Raw genomic sequence first — 17,291 nt, forward strand, 5'->3', positions numbered from 1 at the left:
CTAGCTACTCACAAAGTTTCCAGAGCATTGCTTTGACTTACTGCCCAGACCCTATCTTTGAGACTACAAATATGGAATGGAGATTTTATGTGGTTAACTCAAACTTTTTCTTCAGGTAATACAAGAAATTAATAGACTGGTTTTTGTTTGTTTGTTTCTGTTTTTGTCCCTAAAGACATGTCCAAATCAATGTTCATCAATCTGTAGGTGAATGACCTATATAACACATGCTTATTTTATTTTTTTAGAATAAATGTTGAACATGTCATTGACCTTTTCTAATTCTAAAGAAAAGGATAAGAGGAGAATTTCACACACTAAGTACTGACTACATTTTGGTGATCATTGTTAACAGCACCATTTTCTGTTGCCCTTTTTTGCATAACAGTGTATCAGTTCTCCCAATCAATTTTCCCAAGAGGGTAGCCTGCTATCCAGGATAACATCCAGAAGGTGAGTGCTATTGATAAATTCTGCCATCCTCTCATTTGGCCAGCACAGCACTATCGTTGTTGTGGTTTTAAAATAATATCAGATATAATACTATTGTAAAGATCTCACTCTTGTATTCACCACCTGACCATTACCCCAACACATTCACCTGCTTGGCCCTTAGAAGATTTTCACTTTGCGGCTAGGTGCGGTGGCTCACGCCTATAATCCTAGCACTTTGGGAGGCCAAGGCAGGTGGATCACAAGGTCAGGAGTTCGAGACCAGACTGGCCAATTATGGTGAAACCCCATCCCTACTAAAAATACAAAAATTAGCCAGACGTGGTGGCAGGCGCCTATAGACCCAGCTACTCAGGAGGCTGAGGCAGGATAATCGCTTGAACCCCGGAGGCGGAGGTTGCAGTGAGCCAAGATCACGCCACTGCACTCCAGCCTGGACAACAGAGACTCCGTCTTTAAAAAAAGATTTTCTCTTTGCTATCCAACTGTGACCAATGTTTCCTAATGACCAGGTCACACTGAGAGTAAAGACTCCCAAAACATCAACAGTCTCTTTTTTAACAAACTAAAAGCAATGTTTGGCAAACTTCATCATTTTCCTGACAGTCTCAATTCTAGAATACGAGAGTATTGGCCAAGCATACGAAATCATTCCTTCTGTTTTGATACAGTCAATAAACATAAGACTTAGTCATTGACTAAATTCACATGTCAGTAACTATAACTCAACTTCAACCTATAAACAATATTTTGGGTACAATAACCTTAGAAGCTCACTTAGGATAATACCAAGAGATTAGTCCATGAAAACTTCCTTACCTAGCATAAAATTATGTGACAAGTATAACAGAGGGATAAAAACATTCTGTAAAAGTGCTTCATTCTCGATCAATTGTTTTTTACAATTTCAAATAGCTTCCTTATTCATCTTATGCTCCCATTACCCAGCACAATGTCTGACACACTGAAGACACTCAAACATTTACTGAAGGATTGAATTTGAGGGCTGTGTTTAAACACATAAGATCCCCCTTACTCCATTCCAGACCTTCCCTAGAAGGCGTCCCTTCTTTTCATTCTCTTTCTAGTCTTGGCTTTCCCCCTCTTCATGAGATATTGGTGTTCCCCACCTATACATGTGTGTTGTAGAAAGGTGAAAAAAGTCATCATCACCAAGCGATCCAATGCTCTGGCCTGGGACTAGCTGCAAGGTAGAGGCTGCCAAGTTGGGGTAGTATTGGTGGACAGGCTGGCTGTGTCTGTCACCCAGGAGGTTGGGCATGAACTGTCCAGGTCAGCAGGTCAGAGATTGAAATCTGAGGCCTTGGCAGATCAGAACCAGGCAAGAACCAGGCAAGCAGGACAGGGAAAGTTGAGAGCAGATCTCAGTCAGGATACAGAGGAACAGATGTACATGTGATTGACCAATAGTATTAATAAAATGGCAAAAGCAGACCAGAGGTCAGAGTAGCAGTGAGGATTCGCCCAGAGAGGGAGAAGTCAAGAGTTATCTTCAGCTACTCTGGACATACTGCTTCTGGGGTAGCCATGCTCTGCAAGAAGTACTTAAAAAAAAATAAAAAGAGCTATCCTCCCAAGTCAAAGTTTACAGTGGCAGTTTAAAATTTTCCAAGGGCCTCTCCCTGATGATACTTGGTTTTCTTAAAGGGACCTGGTCTAAAAAACCCTTTAGAGCTGCCCTGGTAAACTTCTTTCTAGGGGGCCTGGAAAACAAAGAAGTGACCCTGTACCATGGACATTTTATCCACTATTTTATCATATAGCAGTGGTGACATTTTATCATATAGCAGTGGTGAGGTTGGTGAGGAAGGAAGGACTTTATTCAAAACATCTTTAGAAAATAATCAAACTACATGTTCTACTACATATTGCCATCCCTAAACACATGTAAACACTAATGATTACAACTTAGAATCATATAAAGTATATCGTGGAGGCCTCAAAGAGAAGCAGAATATGCCTCTTTTATAAGTTATTTTACTCATTCATCTTTCAAGTGGGGGTTTGTCTCTGAGGGTTTCTTAAACAATTGTACTACGCTAAAAGCATTCCCTTAACATTGGTACAGGAGAGTACCAGCTCTATCAGAATACTTATCACTATATTAAGTTATATCTTCTTTTACACTATAACCTCCTTCAGGTTGACAGCCCTGCCTTATTCATTTTCTTATCTATCTACAGTGCCTAACACAGTATTTGGCACATAGTACTCAAAGAACCTTTGGTTGAACCAAACAGAAAAAAATACCAGTTCTGAGTCAGATCTTGGGGTGGGAACTCTTTGGGAGCTGTTTGACCCTGGGAAAATAACAAACAGTTTCTTCATTTATAAGACACAAAAGTATGTGTAATACATATAATTTCATTACCTATGCACACATATCTCACTGACCTCATTCCAAGGACCTGTGATGGTCACATCATCAGGTACAGAAAACAATATCCAGACTCATCCATAACCTTTACAACATCTGAAAAGTTTTTTTTTCAGTAACGCATAATATAAAAAATCATGGGTTCCTGTTCCAATTTTTTCTATCTCTAAAGCCTTAACAAGTATACACAACGGACAACAATCAGATAGACCAATTCTCCACATTTCAGTATCACTAGGATACCAGTAATCCTGTTTTTCAAACTCTACAATTAAATTATTTTCATGACCAAATCTATCATGGGGCCAGCAGCTCAGATGTACGTTTTTTCTTTTTGATACCAATCTTAACATTTGAAAGACTTTTCAAAGGAAATAAAAATTAAAAGGTGTTAAAAATTGGCACGTCCTTTTGAAGAAGGTTATCAATTCTTTCATCCTTCAAGGCAATACTTGATAGGAGCACATCAATGCAAGTGTTTTAAAAAATTTTTTGAAACTTATTTTTAGTTGACACATAATAATTGTTTGTTTATTTATTTATTTTTGAGACAGAGTCTGGCTCGCTCTGTTGCCCAGGCTGGAGTGCAGTGGTGCAATCTCGCCTCACTGCAACCTCTGCCTCCCAGGTTCAAGCGATTCTCCTGCCTCAGCCTCCCAAGTAGCTGGGACTACAGGCACCCACCACCACGCCTGGCTATTTTTTTTATTTTTAGTAGAGACGGGGTTTAATCATGTTTGCCATCGGACTCCTGACCTCAAATGATCCAGTCACCGCAGCCTCCCAAGGTACTGGGATTACAGGCATGAGCCACCACGCCCAGCCAATACTTGTATATATTTATGGAACACAATGATATTTCAGTATGTGTATACAATGTGTAACGATCAAATCAGGGTAATTAGTATATCAATCACCTCAAACATTTATCATTTCTTTGTGATGTAAAAATTCAAAATCCTTTTTTCTAGCTTTTTGAAAATATGTGAAATTCTTATATTAGTTCACAATCAAATTCCATCAAAATCATATAAAGCTATGAAACAGCAATAGATTTAGTCTATTTTCAGGAAGGACATGTTTAATAACATATATAGGAAGCCGTTGTTTTGCATTGAGCTTCTGTATTAGGCCTCTACAGACCAAACCAAAATGGAGTCACTCACACTAAAATTCCTCCTCACCAGATGGAAACCAAGTTGTTTATATGACCTAAGAAATCAGAAGAGATAACTAACAGCCAAGTTCCCAAACAGGCTGGTTTTAGCCAGCTTGATAAGGAAGTCTTCTCTGTTGTTTCTGGAGTCCAACGGCGCGATCTCAGCTCACCGCAACCTCCGCCTCCCTGGTTCAAGCGATTCTCCTGCCTCAGCCCCCGAGTAGCTGGGATTACAGACATGCGCCACCACACCCGGGTAATTCTTGTATTTTTAGTAGACATGGGGTTTCACCACATTGGTCAGGCTGATCTCAAACTCCCGACCTCAGATGATCTGCCCGCCTTGGCCCCCCAGAGTGCTGGGATTACAGGTGTGAGCCACTGAGCCTGGCCTCTGTTTTAACCTTATAAGGAAAGTAACTTTGAAACAACCAATCTGCTTTTCTTTAGGTAATACATAATATAAAAAATCATGGGTTCCTGTTCCGATTTTTTCTGTCTCTAAAGCCTTAACAACAACAACACAACAGACAACAATCAAATAGACCAATTCTCCAAATTTCAGTACCACTAGGATACCAGTAATCCTGTTTTTCAAACTCAACAATTAAATTATTTGGAGTGCAGTGGTTCTCTGTTTCTGCTTTCTTCAGCTCTTTTCTGCCTATAAAGGCCAACCTCCTCTGGTCAGCTCATCAGAGTGCCTTTTCTAAATCTTTGAATGAGATGCTCCTTGATTCATGAATCACTAAAAAAAGCTAATTTGGTCTTTAAATCTGTTGTAATTTTGTCTTTTAACACACTCAACAGTTTTGTAATGCACTGACTGCATAGCTAAGAAACAGGAAGTGGGTTTAATCTAAATTTTTTAAGTAGACTCTTTTTTAAGAGCAGTTTTAAGTTCATAAAAAAATTGAGCAAAAGTACAGAGATTTCCCATATACTCTCTGCTCCCACATACGTAACAGCCTCCTAATTTCTTAATTTTAATACTAGCATTTTTTTTCCTTGAAGCATAACATCAGTCTAAACAACCAGCCCTTATATCAATTATTCACAACCCTAGTTTTATAATATGCCAGGATCTCTCTCCATTGTTTTAAAATAGGCTATCTCACTCTAAAAAAGACTGATATGCCTTAAAGAAAATAAAAAGAATAAAATAATAAATGTAACACATCAGGAAAAGGGGAAATACAAACTGGGGGAAGAATACACATAATTAAATATTCTTAATTATCTTAACAGGAAAATCTATTATCCTGTTTCTTATCTACACAGTGCATTACAAAACCATTGAGTGTGTTAAAAGACAAAATTACAACAAATTTAGTTTAAAGATCTAATTAGCTTTACTAACAATTCATGATTCAGGGAGCATCTCATTCAAAGGTTTAGAAAGAGCACTCTAATAAGCTGACCAGAGGAGGCTGGCTTTATGGCTTTAGAGGAGGCTGGCAGAAAAAAAGCTGAAGAAAGCAGAAGTGAAAACATCCCCAAATATTTCAAACAAAACCAATTTGAATTTACTAGGATTGTTTAAATAAGCATATAATAATATCTACCATTTCTTAAGGGATTAACATAAGCCGAATGCCTTATACATAGTATTTCATTTAATTCTCAAAACAATCTCCATTTTACAAAGGAGGAGTCTGAGGATTAGAAAGATTATAACCCACTCAATGTTAACAGCCATTAAAGAGGCAGATGTGAAAGTGGAGCTTATGTCTGTTTGACTTTTCAACAGCTACATTATAGTGCTCACCTTATGCTAGATCCAAGTTAATTTTAAAAAATGGAAGGATGCAACAAGATAAACTAAAGGATAACATGTCAAAACTCCCTTAAGTCTGAGAATTACTGGAATCAGATAATTCAAAAATAACAATAAGTGGCTTTGGTTCTCCTCTTCCCATGTCCAGTTCCATCTTACATATTCAAATTTGATAAACTTTGCTAAATTAGTACATTTTGACTGTCAGTGTTCTGTTCAAGTCCTTCAGTAGCTACCTGCTATTTAGATCAAGGGTAGGCAACCTTTTTTATAAGAGACAGATAGTAAATATTTTTGACTATCTAGGCTTATGATCTCTGTTGCAACTACTCAATGAGGCTGTTCAGCACAAAAACAGCTACAGACAATACATAAATGAATATTTGTGGTTGTATTTCAATAAAACTTTATGGACACTGAAATTTGAATTTCATATAATTTTTTTTTTTTTTTTTTAAGATGGAATCTCGCTCTGTTGCCCAGGCTTGAGTGCAGTGGCCCAATCTCCACTCACTGCAACTTCCGCCTCCTGGGTTCAAGCGATTCTCCTGCCTCGGCCTCCCAAGTGGCTGGGATTACAGGCACACGCCACCATGCCTGGACGAATTTCATACAATTTTAATTCATCACAAAATAATGTTCTTCTTTTAATTTTTTTTAACACACTTAAAATGTAAAAAACACTTTTAGCATGGCCAGGCACAGTGGCTCACGCCTATAATCCCAGTACTTTGGGAGGCTGAGGCAGGCGATCACAAGGTCAGGAGTTCAAGAATAGCCTGGCCAATATGGTGAAACCCTGTTTCTACTAAAAATACAAAAATTAGCCAGGCATAGTGACATGTGTCTGTAATCCCAGCCACACGGGAGGCTGAGGCAGGAGAACTGCTGAACTCAGGGAGGCAGAGGTTGCAGTGAGCAGAAATCATGCCACGGCACTCCAGCCTGGGTGACAGAGTGAGACTCCGTCTCAAAAAAAAAAAAAAAAAAAAAAGCCGGGCGCGGTGGCTCACGCCTGTAATCCCAGCACTTTGGGAGGCCGAGGCGGGCGGATCACAAGATCAGGAGATCGAGACCACGGTGAAACCCCGTCTCTACTAAAAAAATACAAAAAATTAGCCGGGCGCGGTTGTGGGCGCCTGTAGTCCCAGCTACTCGGGAGGCTGAGGCAGGAGAATGGCGTGAACCCGGGAGGCGGAGCTTGCAGTGAGCCGAGATCGCGCCACTGCACTCCAGCCTGGGCGACAGAGCGAGACTCCGTCTCAAAAAAAAAAAAAAAAAAAAAAAAAAAAAAAAAATTTTTAGCTTTCAGGCCATACAAAAACAGGTGGCAAGATGAATTTGGCCCACAGGACAGAATTTGCCAACCTTGACTTTGACCATTTAGAATTTGCTCAGAGTGTGAAATAAGCAGGTGGCCAAAATAAGATGGTCAATGAAAATATTCTACTTAAAAAAATCAGTCACTAATTCACTATCTCAGAGAAATAAGGAATATTTGAGGAGAGAAAAGGGAAGTAACAAGACCTAGTGTATCCCACAAGCAAAAGAGTTTGATTATCCTGACTGGGTGCCAGGAAAGGAATAGTGGCTTGCTGGAGACCAAGATGCTATAACTTTCTCTGCAGGAAGAACTCATTCAACATTATTTAGACTCCTGGGTACTATCAGCGTCTTAGGAGTTTTACATGAATTCAGAAAATCTTGCATATTTTGACCCAACTTTAACTTTACAACCAGAGATAAAGAGAAAAAATACATTTTTTTTCCTTTAAGCTTTTATTTGTCCTGAACTTGAAAAATACATTTCTATCTTATCTTTTTGCAGAAAGGATGAAGCAGTTTATAAAAATAAAAAAAAAACACATATAAAACTATACAAACTAGGATTAACCATTGGATCAACCAAGTATATGAATTAGAAAAGAAGAAATAAAATAGTTATTATTTGAGATAAAATGTTTGGGTATAAAAAATCCAAAAGAATTTCTAGACAAATTATTTAGAACCAATAAGTAAATTTAACTAGAAAGTTGAATACAAGGTCAGAAATCAATTATATTTCCACATATACCTGCAACAAACAAATAAAAAATGAACTTTAAATAACAATACTATTAACGAGTATCAGAAAACATCAAATACAAATTATTTGTAGGCATAAATGTAAGAGACATGCCATGCAAGACTTATATCCTGAAAATCATAATACATTATATAATAAATCAAAACAGATCCAGACAAAAGGAGGGATATATGAAGTTCAAGGATTGGAAGACTCCATACTACAAAGATGTAAATTGTCTCCACATAGACATACAGATTCAGTGCAACCTTAATCAAAATCATAACAGGTTATATTGTGGAGTTTAGCAAATTAACTCCAAAATTCATGTAGAAATGTAAAGATCCAAGAAAAGCCAAGACAACGTTGAAGAAAAAAACTGAAGGCCTTACTCTACCAGATATTCAGGCCCATTAAAAAGCTACTATAGGGCCAGACGCTCATACCTGTAATCCCAGAACTTTGGGAGGCCAAGGCTGGAGGATCATCTGAGGTCGGGAGTTTTCGAGACCAGCCTGACCAACACGGAGAAACTCCATCTATACTAAAAATACAAAATTAGCTGGGCCTGGTGGTGCATGTCTGTATTCCCAGCTACTCGGGAGGCTGAAGCAGGAGAATCACTTGAACCCAGGAGGCAGAGGTTGCGGTGAGCTGAGATTGCGCCATTGCACTCCATCCTGGGCAACAAGAGTGAAACTCCGTCTCAAAATAAATAAATAAATAAATAAATAAATAAATAAATAAATAAATAAAAATACAAAAGTTAGCCAGGCATGTTGGCGGGTGCTTGTAATCCCAGCTACTGGAGAGGCTGAGACAGGAGAATTGCTTGAACCCAGGAGATGGAGGTTGCAGTAAGCTGAGATGGTGGCACTGCACTCCAGCCTGGGTGACAAAGAGAGACTCCGTCTCAAAAAAAAAAAAAAAAGCTACTATAGGCCAAGCTACTATAGCTCATGCTTGTATTCCTAGCAGTTTGGGAGGCCGAGGCAGGTGGATCACTTGAGCCCAGGAGTTCGAGACCAGCCTAGGAAATATGGTGAGACTCTGTCTCTACAAAACATTTTAAAATTAGCTGGCCATGGTGAGCTGTGATCACATCACTGCACTCCAGCCTGGGTGACAGAGTGAAACCCCATTAAAAAAAAATGGCTATTATAATTAAACATTATGGTAGTAGCACAGAAGAGGCAATGGAACAGAATGGAGTCCAGACATAGACCCGCCACATATCTGATATCATAAAGGCAATACTGCAGCACAGTGGGAAAATAATGGTTTTTTGATAAGTGATGCTGACTCAACTGGGTATCCGTTTGGGGAAAAAATATACCTTGACCCCTAACTTATACCATATATAAAAATCAATTCCAAATGGACTGCAGATCTAAATGTGAAACGTAAAACAATAAAACTTTTAGAGAAACACATAGAATATCTTCTAGACCTTGGGCTAGGCTAATATTTCTCTTTTTTTCTATTTTATTTTATTTCTCTTACAAAGTCTTTGAATGCATCCAGAAAATTTAACTAAAACGCAAAAAACACTAACCATAAAAAACAAACATAGGCATAAATTGGTAACATTAAGATTAAGAATTTCTATTAATCTGAAGACAATATTAGGAAAGTGAAACGCTGCAATCCCAGCACTGTGGGAGGTCAAGGCAGGAGGATCACCTGAGCCCTAGAGTTTGAGACCAGCCTAGGCAACATAGCAAGACCCCATCTCTGCAAAAATACAAAAATACAAAATTAGCTGGGTGTGGTGGCACACACCTGTAGTCCTAACTGCTCAGGAGGCTGAGGCAGGAAGATTGCTTGAGCCCAGGAGTTCAAGATTGCAGTGAGCTGTGATCACACCACTGCACTCCAGCCTGGATGACAGAGTGACCCCCTGTTTCTCCAAAAAAATAAAATAAAATAAAATGACATGCTACAGAGTAGTAGGAGATATTTGTGATATGCAGTTTGTGTGTGTGTGTGTGTATATGCATATATATATCCAACAAAAGACTCATATCCAGACTACATATGTCCTAAAATGAATAATTAATAATTATAAGAAAGACGGTCAACCCAATAGAAAAGTGGGTAAAAGACTCAAACAGGTACTTCACAAAATAAAATATCCAAATGGTCAATAAATACATATAAAGGTGCATAAATGTGTGAATCCACAGGGAAATATAAATTAAAATCATAATATGATACTACTACATACCCACCAGAATGGCTAAAATAAAATCAATAAGCAATACCAAGTGTTGGTTGAGGACATGGAGCACTGGAATGGTCATGAGAGTATAAATTGGGACAAACACTTTGGAAAACTCTGGAATACCTGCCAAAGCTAAACATATCCATAAACTGCAAACTAGCAAGTTCCTTCATAGGTATATACCCAATAAAAACGTGTACGTGTGCTCACTAAAACATATGTACTAGAATTTTCATAGCAGCAATTTTTGGAAGAGTCCCAAATTGGAAACTGTCCAAATGCCCATCAACAGTAGAATGAACCATGCTACATTCATAGCGGTATACAGCAAGGACAACAAACAAACTACAAATATATGTAACAATATGGATGAATTTAATAAACAATATTGAACTTAAGAAGCCCAGACACAGCTGGGCATGATGGCTGACAACTGTAATCCTAGCACTTTGGGAGGCCAAGATGGGTAGATCTCTTGAGCCCAGGAATTCAAGACCAGCCTGGGTTAACAAAAAATTTAATTAAAAAGTTTTTTTAAAAAACAATTAGCTGGATGTGGTAGCACACACCTGTTGTCCCAGTTACTCGGGAGGCTGAAGTGGGAGGATTATTTGAGCTCAGGAGTTCAAAGTTACCGTGAGCTATAATAATGCTGTGCCACTGCATTCCAGCCCGGGCAACACAGCAAAACCCTGTCTTAAAAAAAAAAAAAAAGTTCAGATACAAAAGAACACATATTATATCATTCTACTTACCTAAAATTCAACCACCTATGATGTAAGAAGTCAGGACAGTGTTTACTCTTAGGGGAAACGTCCTAGTGGAAGGACATGAGGGGAGTACTGGGAGGTTGGTAACATTTGTTTGTTGTCCTGGGTGCTGGTCACACTTTGTGAAAATTCACTAAGCTATCCATTTATAATTACCATTGTATGTTATGGTTCCAAGAAATTAGGGTAGACAGAAAAGGAGGGTGGAAAGGTAAGATGAAATGAAGAGGGAAGTTAGTATACAAAAATAAAAATGTATGTTTAAGGCCCTAGATATCTGGCAGGAGTAGGGCACAAATGTGTCTCTGAGCTTCCTTGCAGCCAAAGTACACAGGGCAATGCAATCAGTTAAATCACTCAATGTCCATAAGATAAAAACAAGCCAACTGTGGTCAGAAAGAATAAAATTATTCTCAGAACTAAGATCTGAGAGAAATGTCTCCTGCAGGTTCTCAGAGCAAGATGTTGTGTAACAGAGTGAATAACTTATGTCCTCAATCACATCCTCACAATGGAGGTCACAGTGATTGACACAATGACCTTCTCCATAGGCTGATGCCATAAAACCAAAGCACAATTCAAAGACAGTAATTGGGGTCAAGGGGTAGAATGGGGAAGACAAAACACTGCAGTGTAGACATGCCACTCTGAGAGATGTAGATGAACAAATAAATGGTCTAATAGTCTACACATTTTCCAGCCTATTTCCCATAGTGTTTCTCTAAACCAAGTTAAAAAGCATTGCCTGATAGCGAGTTCAAGGTCACATTCTCTGAGACACGTTCCGGAAGTCCAGCTATTGGAACAGTTAAATTTCTACCCACAGGAGAAAATTAGCCATTCATTGGAACAGTCAGTGAAACTGCGAAGTTGGACTAATAGTCTCTGAAAGGTTATCAGTGAAAGTTAACATGCAGAATAACTGTTATATTACTATTCCTGTCTCTTTCATGAATAAAGATCTGTTTTTTTCCCTATGGCAAGTTTAAGGAAGATAGTCTACAAGCTACTCTTCAAACTCATGCCAGCCTTATCCACCTGTGATATAGATCAGACACTACAGCTGCCCTCCTCCAAAAATGTTCAATGGCTCCCCATGCCTACTGGATAAACTTCAATGTTATTAGCATGAATGCCAAGCCCTTTATGTGGGCCTAACCCTGCCTTTTCAGTCTCATCTCTTATCTTTCCCTATATACCCAATGCTCCCAATCACACCTCACTGCTCAGTGTTTTCCAAACATGCCATGTGGTCTCAGCCCTCCTCCTGTCTTTGTTCCTGTTGCTCACACCTGGTATTTTCTCACAGAGAAAGAAATCAGGTGTCCAGAGTTTGTGGCAATGCCCTCTTGTGTCTGTCACTTCACTACTTCTGTGACAGGATTATCTGACTGATTTTACATTATTCCTGCCTCCTATAAACTCACCCTCAGCCTCCATGTCACAGGACTAAGCCCTAAATAAAAACATCCCTTTGAAGCTAGTTAATCACTTACCCTACAATATGGCTCCTTCTTTTTTATATCCTCCTGCTGGATCAGCCTCAGGCCCTGGATACCATTCTGGAGGCCTCTCTCATACAGGGCCTGAAGTCTGGGAATTTCTTCTTGTTCAACAGCTACTATAAGCTTCAAAAAAAAAAAAAGGTAAGGAGCATTGATAGAGGTCAATGGTCAATGTATCATCAGTGATGAAAGATAAAGTCAGTGGAAAATCATCAACTATCGTATGACCCAAACGAGGTTAACTTTTTTAAATTATTTTTTCTTCACATATCTAATTCTTCCTTTCTTCATGACTATTTTTTTCCTCCACCACGAAAAGTTGTCTTAAGAAAATGGCATAAAAACACATTTTCCCTAAAAGTGCAATGTAGCCTCAATTTCCACTTCTGTTACCACAGTCTCTATGTGCATCTTGGTCATAAGCAACTCATCACTACCACACTCTCAATCCCAGAAGGGAGAGAAGCATAAGTTGCTTGGACTTCACTTCCCCACCACCGCCCCCCCAAAACAGAATGGCCTCCTTATTTCTTCAGGAAAATGTAAAATATCAGCACATCAGAAAGACAACTGGTATTGAATGTAATGGAATATAACTGACAAGACAATCCCTTTTATTTTTGGAATACATTATAAAGTATTTACTAATACATTCTGTTGCAAGGGGAAAAACAGTAAATTCATCAACTTATTTTCTATTTATTTATGGGAAAAATATCTGTTTGAGGTACAGTTTCTTCTTTACTTAAGGAAAGGGGCAAAGGAAAACACAGGTGCATATTTGAAGGTATTTTAGAATTCACAAGTCATTATTTCATACCAAAGAGGCAACCGAATTTCATGAGGTGACACTTTTAATCAAGGTATAAAGGCTTAAATCAATAAATAATTAACCTTAAAAACAGAAGTGGAATCAAAGGACTCTATCAAGTAATTGAAAAGATAACCCACACAATGAGAAAAAATATTTGCAAATCACGTAGCTGATAAAGATCTTGTATTTAGAATATGTAAAGAATTCTTACAACTCAATAAGAAAAACTGAAACTAGACTTTTATACCTTGCCTTTTTCACTTATGTCAGGCCCATTTTACTGAATTATTTTTTAAAATGTGGCCATGCACAGGGGCTCACGTCTATAATCCAAGCTACTTCAAAGGCTGAGGCAAGAAGACCACTTGAGCCCAGGAGTTCAAGGCTGCAGTGAGCTGTGATTGTGCCACTGCACTCCAGCCTGGGCAACAGGGCAAGACTCTGTCTCTTCAAAAAATTTGTTTCTATTTTTTAAATTTCTATTTATTTATTTATTTTTTTGAGACAGGGTCTCACTCCCATTGCCCAGGCTGTAGTGAAGTGGCCCATTCATGACTCCCTGCAGCCTCGACTTCCCAAGCTCAAGTGATTCTCCCACCTCAGCCTCCCTAGAAGCTGGGACTACAGGCATGTGCCACCACACTCAGCTAATTTTTGGTATTTTTAGTAGAGACAGCGTTTTACCACATTGCCCAGACTGGTCTCAAACTCCTGGGCTCAAGTAATCTGCCAACCTCAGCCTCTCAAAGTGCTAGGATTACAGGCATAAGCCACTGAGTCCAGCCCTACAATTTTTTTTTTTTCTCAAAGCATCTTTTTTTTAGTATCACTCTTGTCACCCAGGCTGGAGTGCAATGGCAGGATCTCAGCTCACTGCAACTTCTGTGTCCCAGGTTCAAACGATTCTCCTGCCTCAGCCTCCCAAGTAGCTGAGATTACAGGTGCCCACCACCATGCCCAGCTAATTTTTATATTTTCCGTAGAAACGGGGTTTTACCATGTTGGCCAGGCTGGTCTGGAACTCCTGACCTCAGGTAGTCCACTCACTTCAGCCTCCCAAAGTGCTGGGATTACAGGCGTGAACCACCACACCCAGCATCTTTAATGGTGACAATAAGTTTTTATTCTTAAAAATTATAAGGGCCAGGCATGGTGACTCATTCCATCTAGATTTAGATGGAATCTAGACACACACACAAAAAAATATACAAAAAAATTAGCTGAGTGTGGTGGTGTGCACTTGTAGTCCCAGCTACTAGCAGGCTGAGGTGGGAGGATCACTTGAGCTCAGAAGGTCAAGGCTACAAAGAGCCAAGATTGTGCCACTGCACTCCATCCTGGGTGACAAAGTGGGATCCTGTCTCCAAAAAAAAAAAACTTACATGAAGAAGGGACATGACTACCAACATTGCAGAAATAAAAGGACTTATAAAAGAACACTATGAACAATTGTATGGCAACAAATTAGAAAATCTAGATGGAATGAACAAATTATTAGAAAAACACAAAGTTCTGAAACTGATTCGACAAGAAAAACTTAATAAACCTATAACACATGAAGTGACTGAAAACTTCCCACATTAAAAAAAAAAAAAAAGCCCAGGCTGAGAGGCTTTATTCACAAATGCTACCAGATGTTAAAAAAAAAAAAAACTAATTCTTCATAAACTCTTCCAAAAAACAGAAGACTAAGAATCACTTCCCAACTAATTCTGTGAGGCCAATATTAGTTTGATACTACAACCAGTGCTCTGGTTTCTCTTCAGAAAGAAAAAGTATTTTGCCTTTTACCAAAACCAAATATCGTAAGAAATTGCAAACCAATATCCCTTAAAAATATTAATGCAAAACCCTGAACAAAATACTAATAAACTGAATGCAGCAACATATAGAGAGGATTTTACACCATGACCAAGAGGGATTTATCACAGGAATGTAAAATCAATTTAACATCCAAAAATGTATTAATACACTACATTAACAGAATAAAGGATAAAAACCACATGATCACCTCAATAGAAGCAGAAAAGGCATTTGAGAAAATTCAACACCTTTTCATGATAGAAAACACTCAACAAACTAGGAACAGAAAGGAACTTTCTTAATCTGATAAAGGGAATCCACAACTAACATCAAACTTAAGGGTAAAAGATTGAATGCTTCTCCATTAGATCAAGAACAATTCAAGAAGGTCCACTTTTACTACTTCTGTTCAACACAGTATTGGAGCTTCCACTCGTGGAAATCAGGTAAGCAGAATAAGTAGGTAAAAGACATCTAAATTGGAAAAGAAACTTATTTGCAGATGACATGATCCTGCATATAGTAAAGCCTAAGGAATTCATAGACAGACAGACACACACACACACAATTAGAACAAAATGAGTTCAGAAAGGTCACTGGATTAAAAAAAAAAATCAACATACAGAAATCAATCATATTCCATGCATTAGCAATGAATTACAAAAAATGAAATTAGGAGAACAATTCTCACAAAAGCATCACAAAGAATAAACTACTGTGCACTACAGACCAAATGGACCTAATAGATATTTACAGACAGTTTCATCCAAAAGCCACAGAATATATATTCTTCTCTCCAGCACGTGGATCATTCTCAAGGATAGACCAATATGTTGGGCCACAAAACAGGTCTTTAAAAATTTTTTTAATGAAATTATATCAAGTATATTCTCTGACCACAATGGAATAAAACTAGAAATCAATAACAAGAGAAATTTTGGAAACTATACAAACACATGTAAATTAAACAATATGCTGCTGGCCAGGCACGGTGGTTCACACCTGTAATCTCAACACTTTAGGTGGCCAAGGTGAGAAATCACTTGAGCACCTGAGCCCAGGAGTTTGAGACCAATTTGAGCAATGGAGGGAGATCCTAACTTAAAAAAAAAAAAAAAAAAGAACAACAACAACAACAAAATGATTGGGCATGGTGGCTCACACCTGTAATCCCAGCACTTTGGGAGGCTGAGGCGGGTAGATCACTTGAGGTCAGGAGTTTGAGACCAGCCTAGTTAACAAGGTGAAACCACATCTCTACTAAAAATACAAAAATTAGCCAGGCGTGGTGGTGTGCACCTGTAGTCGCAGCTACTTGGGAGGCTGAGGCTGGAGAATTGCTTGAACCCAGGAGGTGGAGGATGCAGTGAGCTGAGATGGCATCATTGCACTCCAGGCTGGGTGGCAGCAAGACTCCATCTCAAAAAAAAAAAAAAAAAAAAAAAAATTAGCCAGGCATGGTGGTGCACCTGTGATCCCCATTACTCCAGAGGTTGAGGTAGAAGGACTTTTTTTTTTCTTTTTTTTTTTTTTTTTGAGACAGAGTTTCACTCTTGTTGCCCAGGTTGGAGTGCAATGGCACGATCTCAGCTCACTGTAACCTCTGCCTCCCAGGTTCTAGCAATTAATTATCCTGCCTCAGCCTCCCAAGTAGCTGGGATTACAGGCATGCACCAAAACACCCAGCTAATTTTGTATTTTTAGTAGAGACGGGGTTTCTCCATCTTGGTCAGGCTGGTCTCGAACTCCCAACCTCAGGTGATCCCCCCTGCCTCGGCCTCCCAAAGTGCTGGGATTATGGGCATGAGCCACCACGCCCGGCTGGTGGGATGACTGTTTGAGCCTGGGAGGTCAAGGCTCCAGTGATCTGTGATAGTGCCACTATATTCCAGCCTGGGTGACAGAGTGAGACTCTATCTAAAAAAAATAAACAAGCAAACAAAACCAATATGCTCCTAAATGAAACAAATGAAAACAGAAACACAACATACCAAAACCTATGGGAAACAGCAAAAGCCGTACTAACAGGAAAGTTTATAGCTATAAGCACCTATATCAAAAAAGTAGAACTTCATATAATCTAACAATGCATCTTAAAAAACTAGAAAAGCAAGAGCATACCAAATGCAAAATTAGTAGAAGGAAAGAAATAATGAAGATCAGAGCAGAAATAAATGAAATCGAAACAAAGAAAACAATACAAAAGATTAATGAAAGGTTGGTTTTTTTGAAAAGATAAATAGAATTGACAAATTTTTAGTCAGACTAAGAAAAAGAGAAGACCCAGATACATAAAGTCAGAGATGAAAAAGGAGATATTACA

General features: G+C 38.7%; 1 protein-coding gene across 8 annotated transcripts in view; it reads right to left on the reverse strand.

Annotated features, from left to right (window-relative positions):
* The window catches only part of L2HGDH (L-2-hydroxyglutarate dehydrogenase), a 70,917-nt gene that overhangs the window by 40,751 nt on the left and 12,875 nt on the right, over positions 1-17,291 (reverse strand). For all 8 annotated transcript variants that reach the window (XR_012415778.1, XR_012415779.1, XR_012415780.1 and 5 more), the window contains one exon: positions 12,343-12,474. Coding sequence is in view for 4 of the 8 variants with exons in the window: in XM_005561212.4 (XP_005561269.3) it covers positions 12,343-12,474 (132 nt within the window). In the remaining 4 variants the exon portion in view is untranslated. The remainder of the gene's footprint in view (positions 1-12,342; positions 12,475-17,291) is intronic.

Source organism: Macaca fascicularis, chromosome 7, assembly GCF_037993035.2.
Source record: "Macaca fascicularis isolate 582-1 chromosome 7, T2T-MFA8v1.1".
Taxonomy (NCBI): Eukaryota; Metazoa; Chordata; class Mammalia; order Primates; family Cercopithecidae; genus Macaca; species Macaca fascicularis.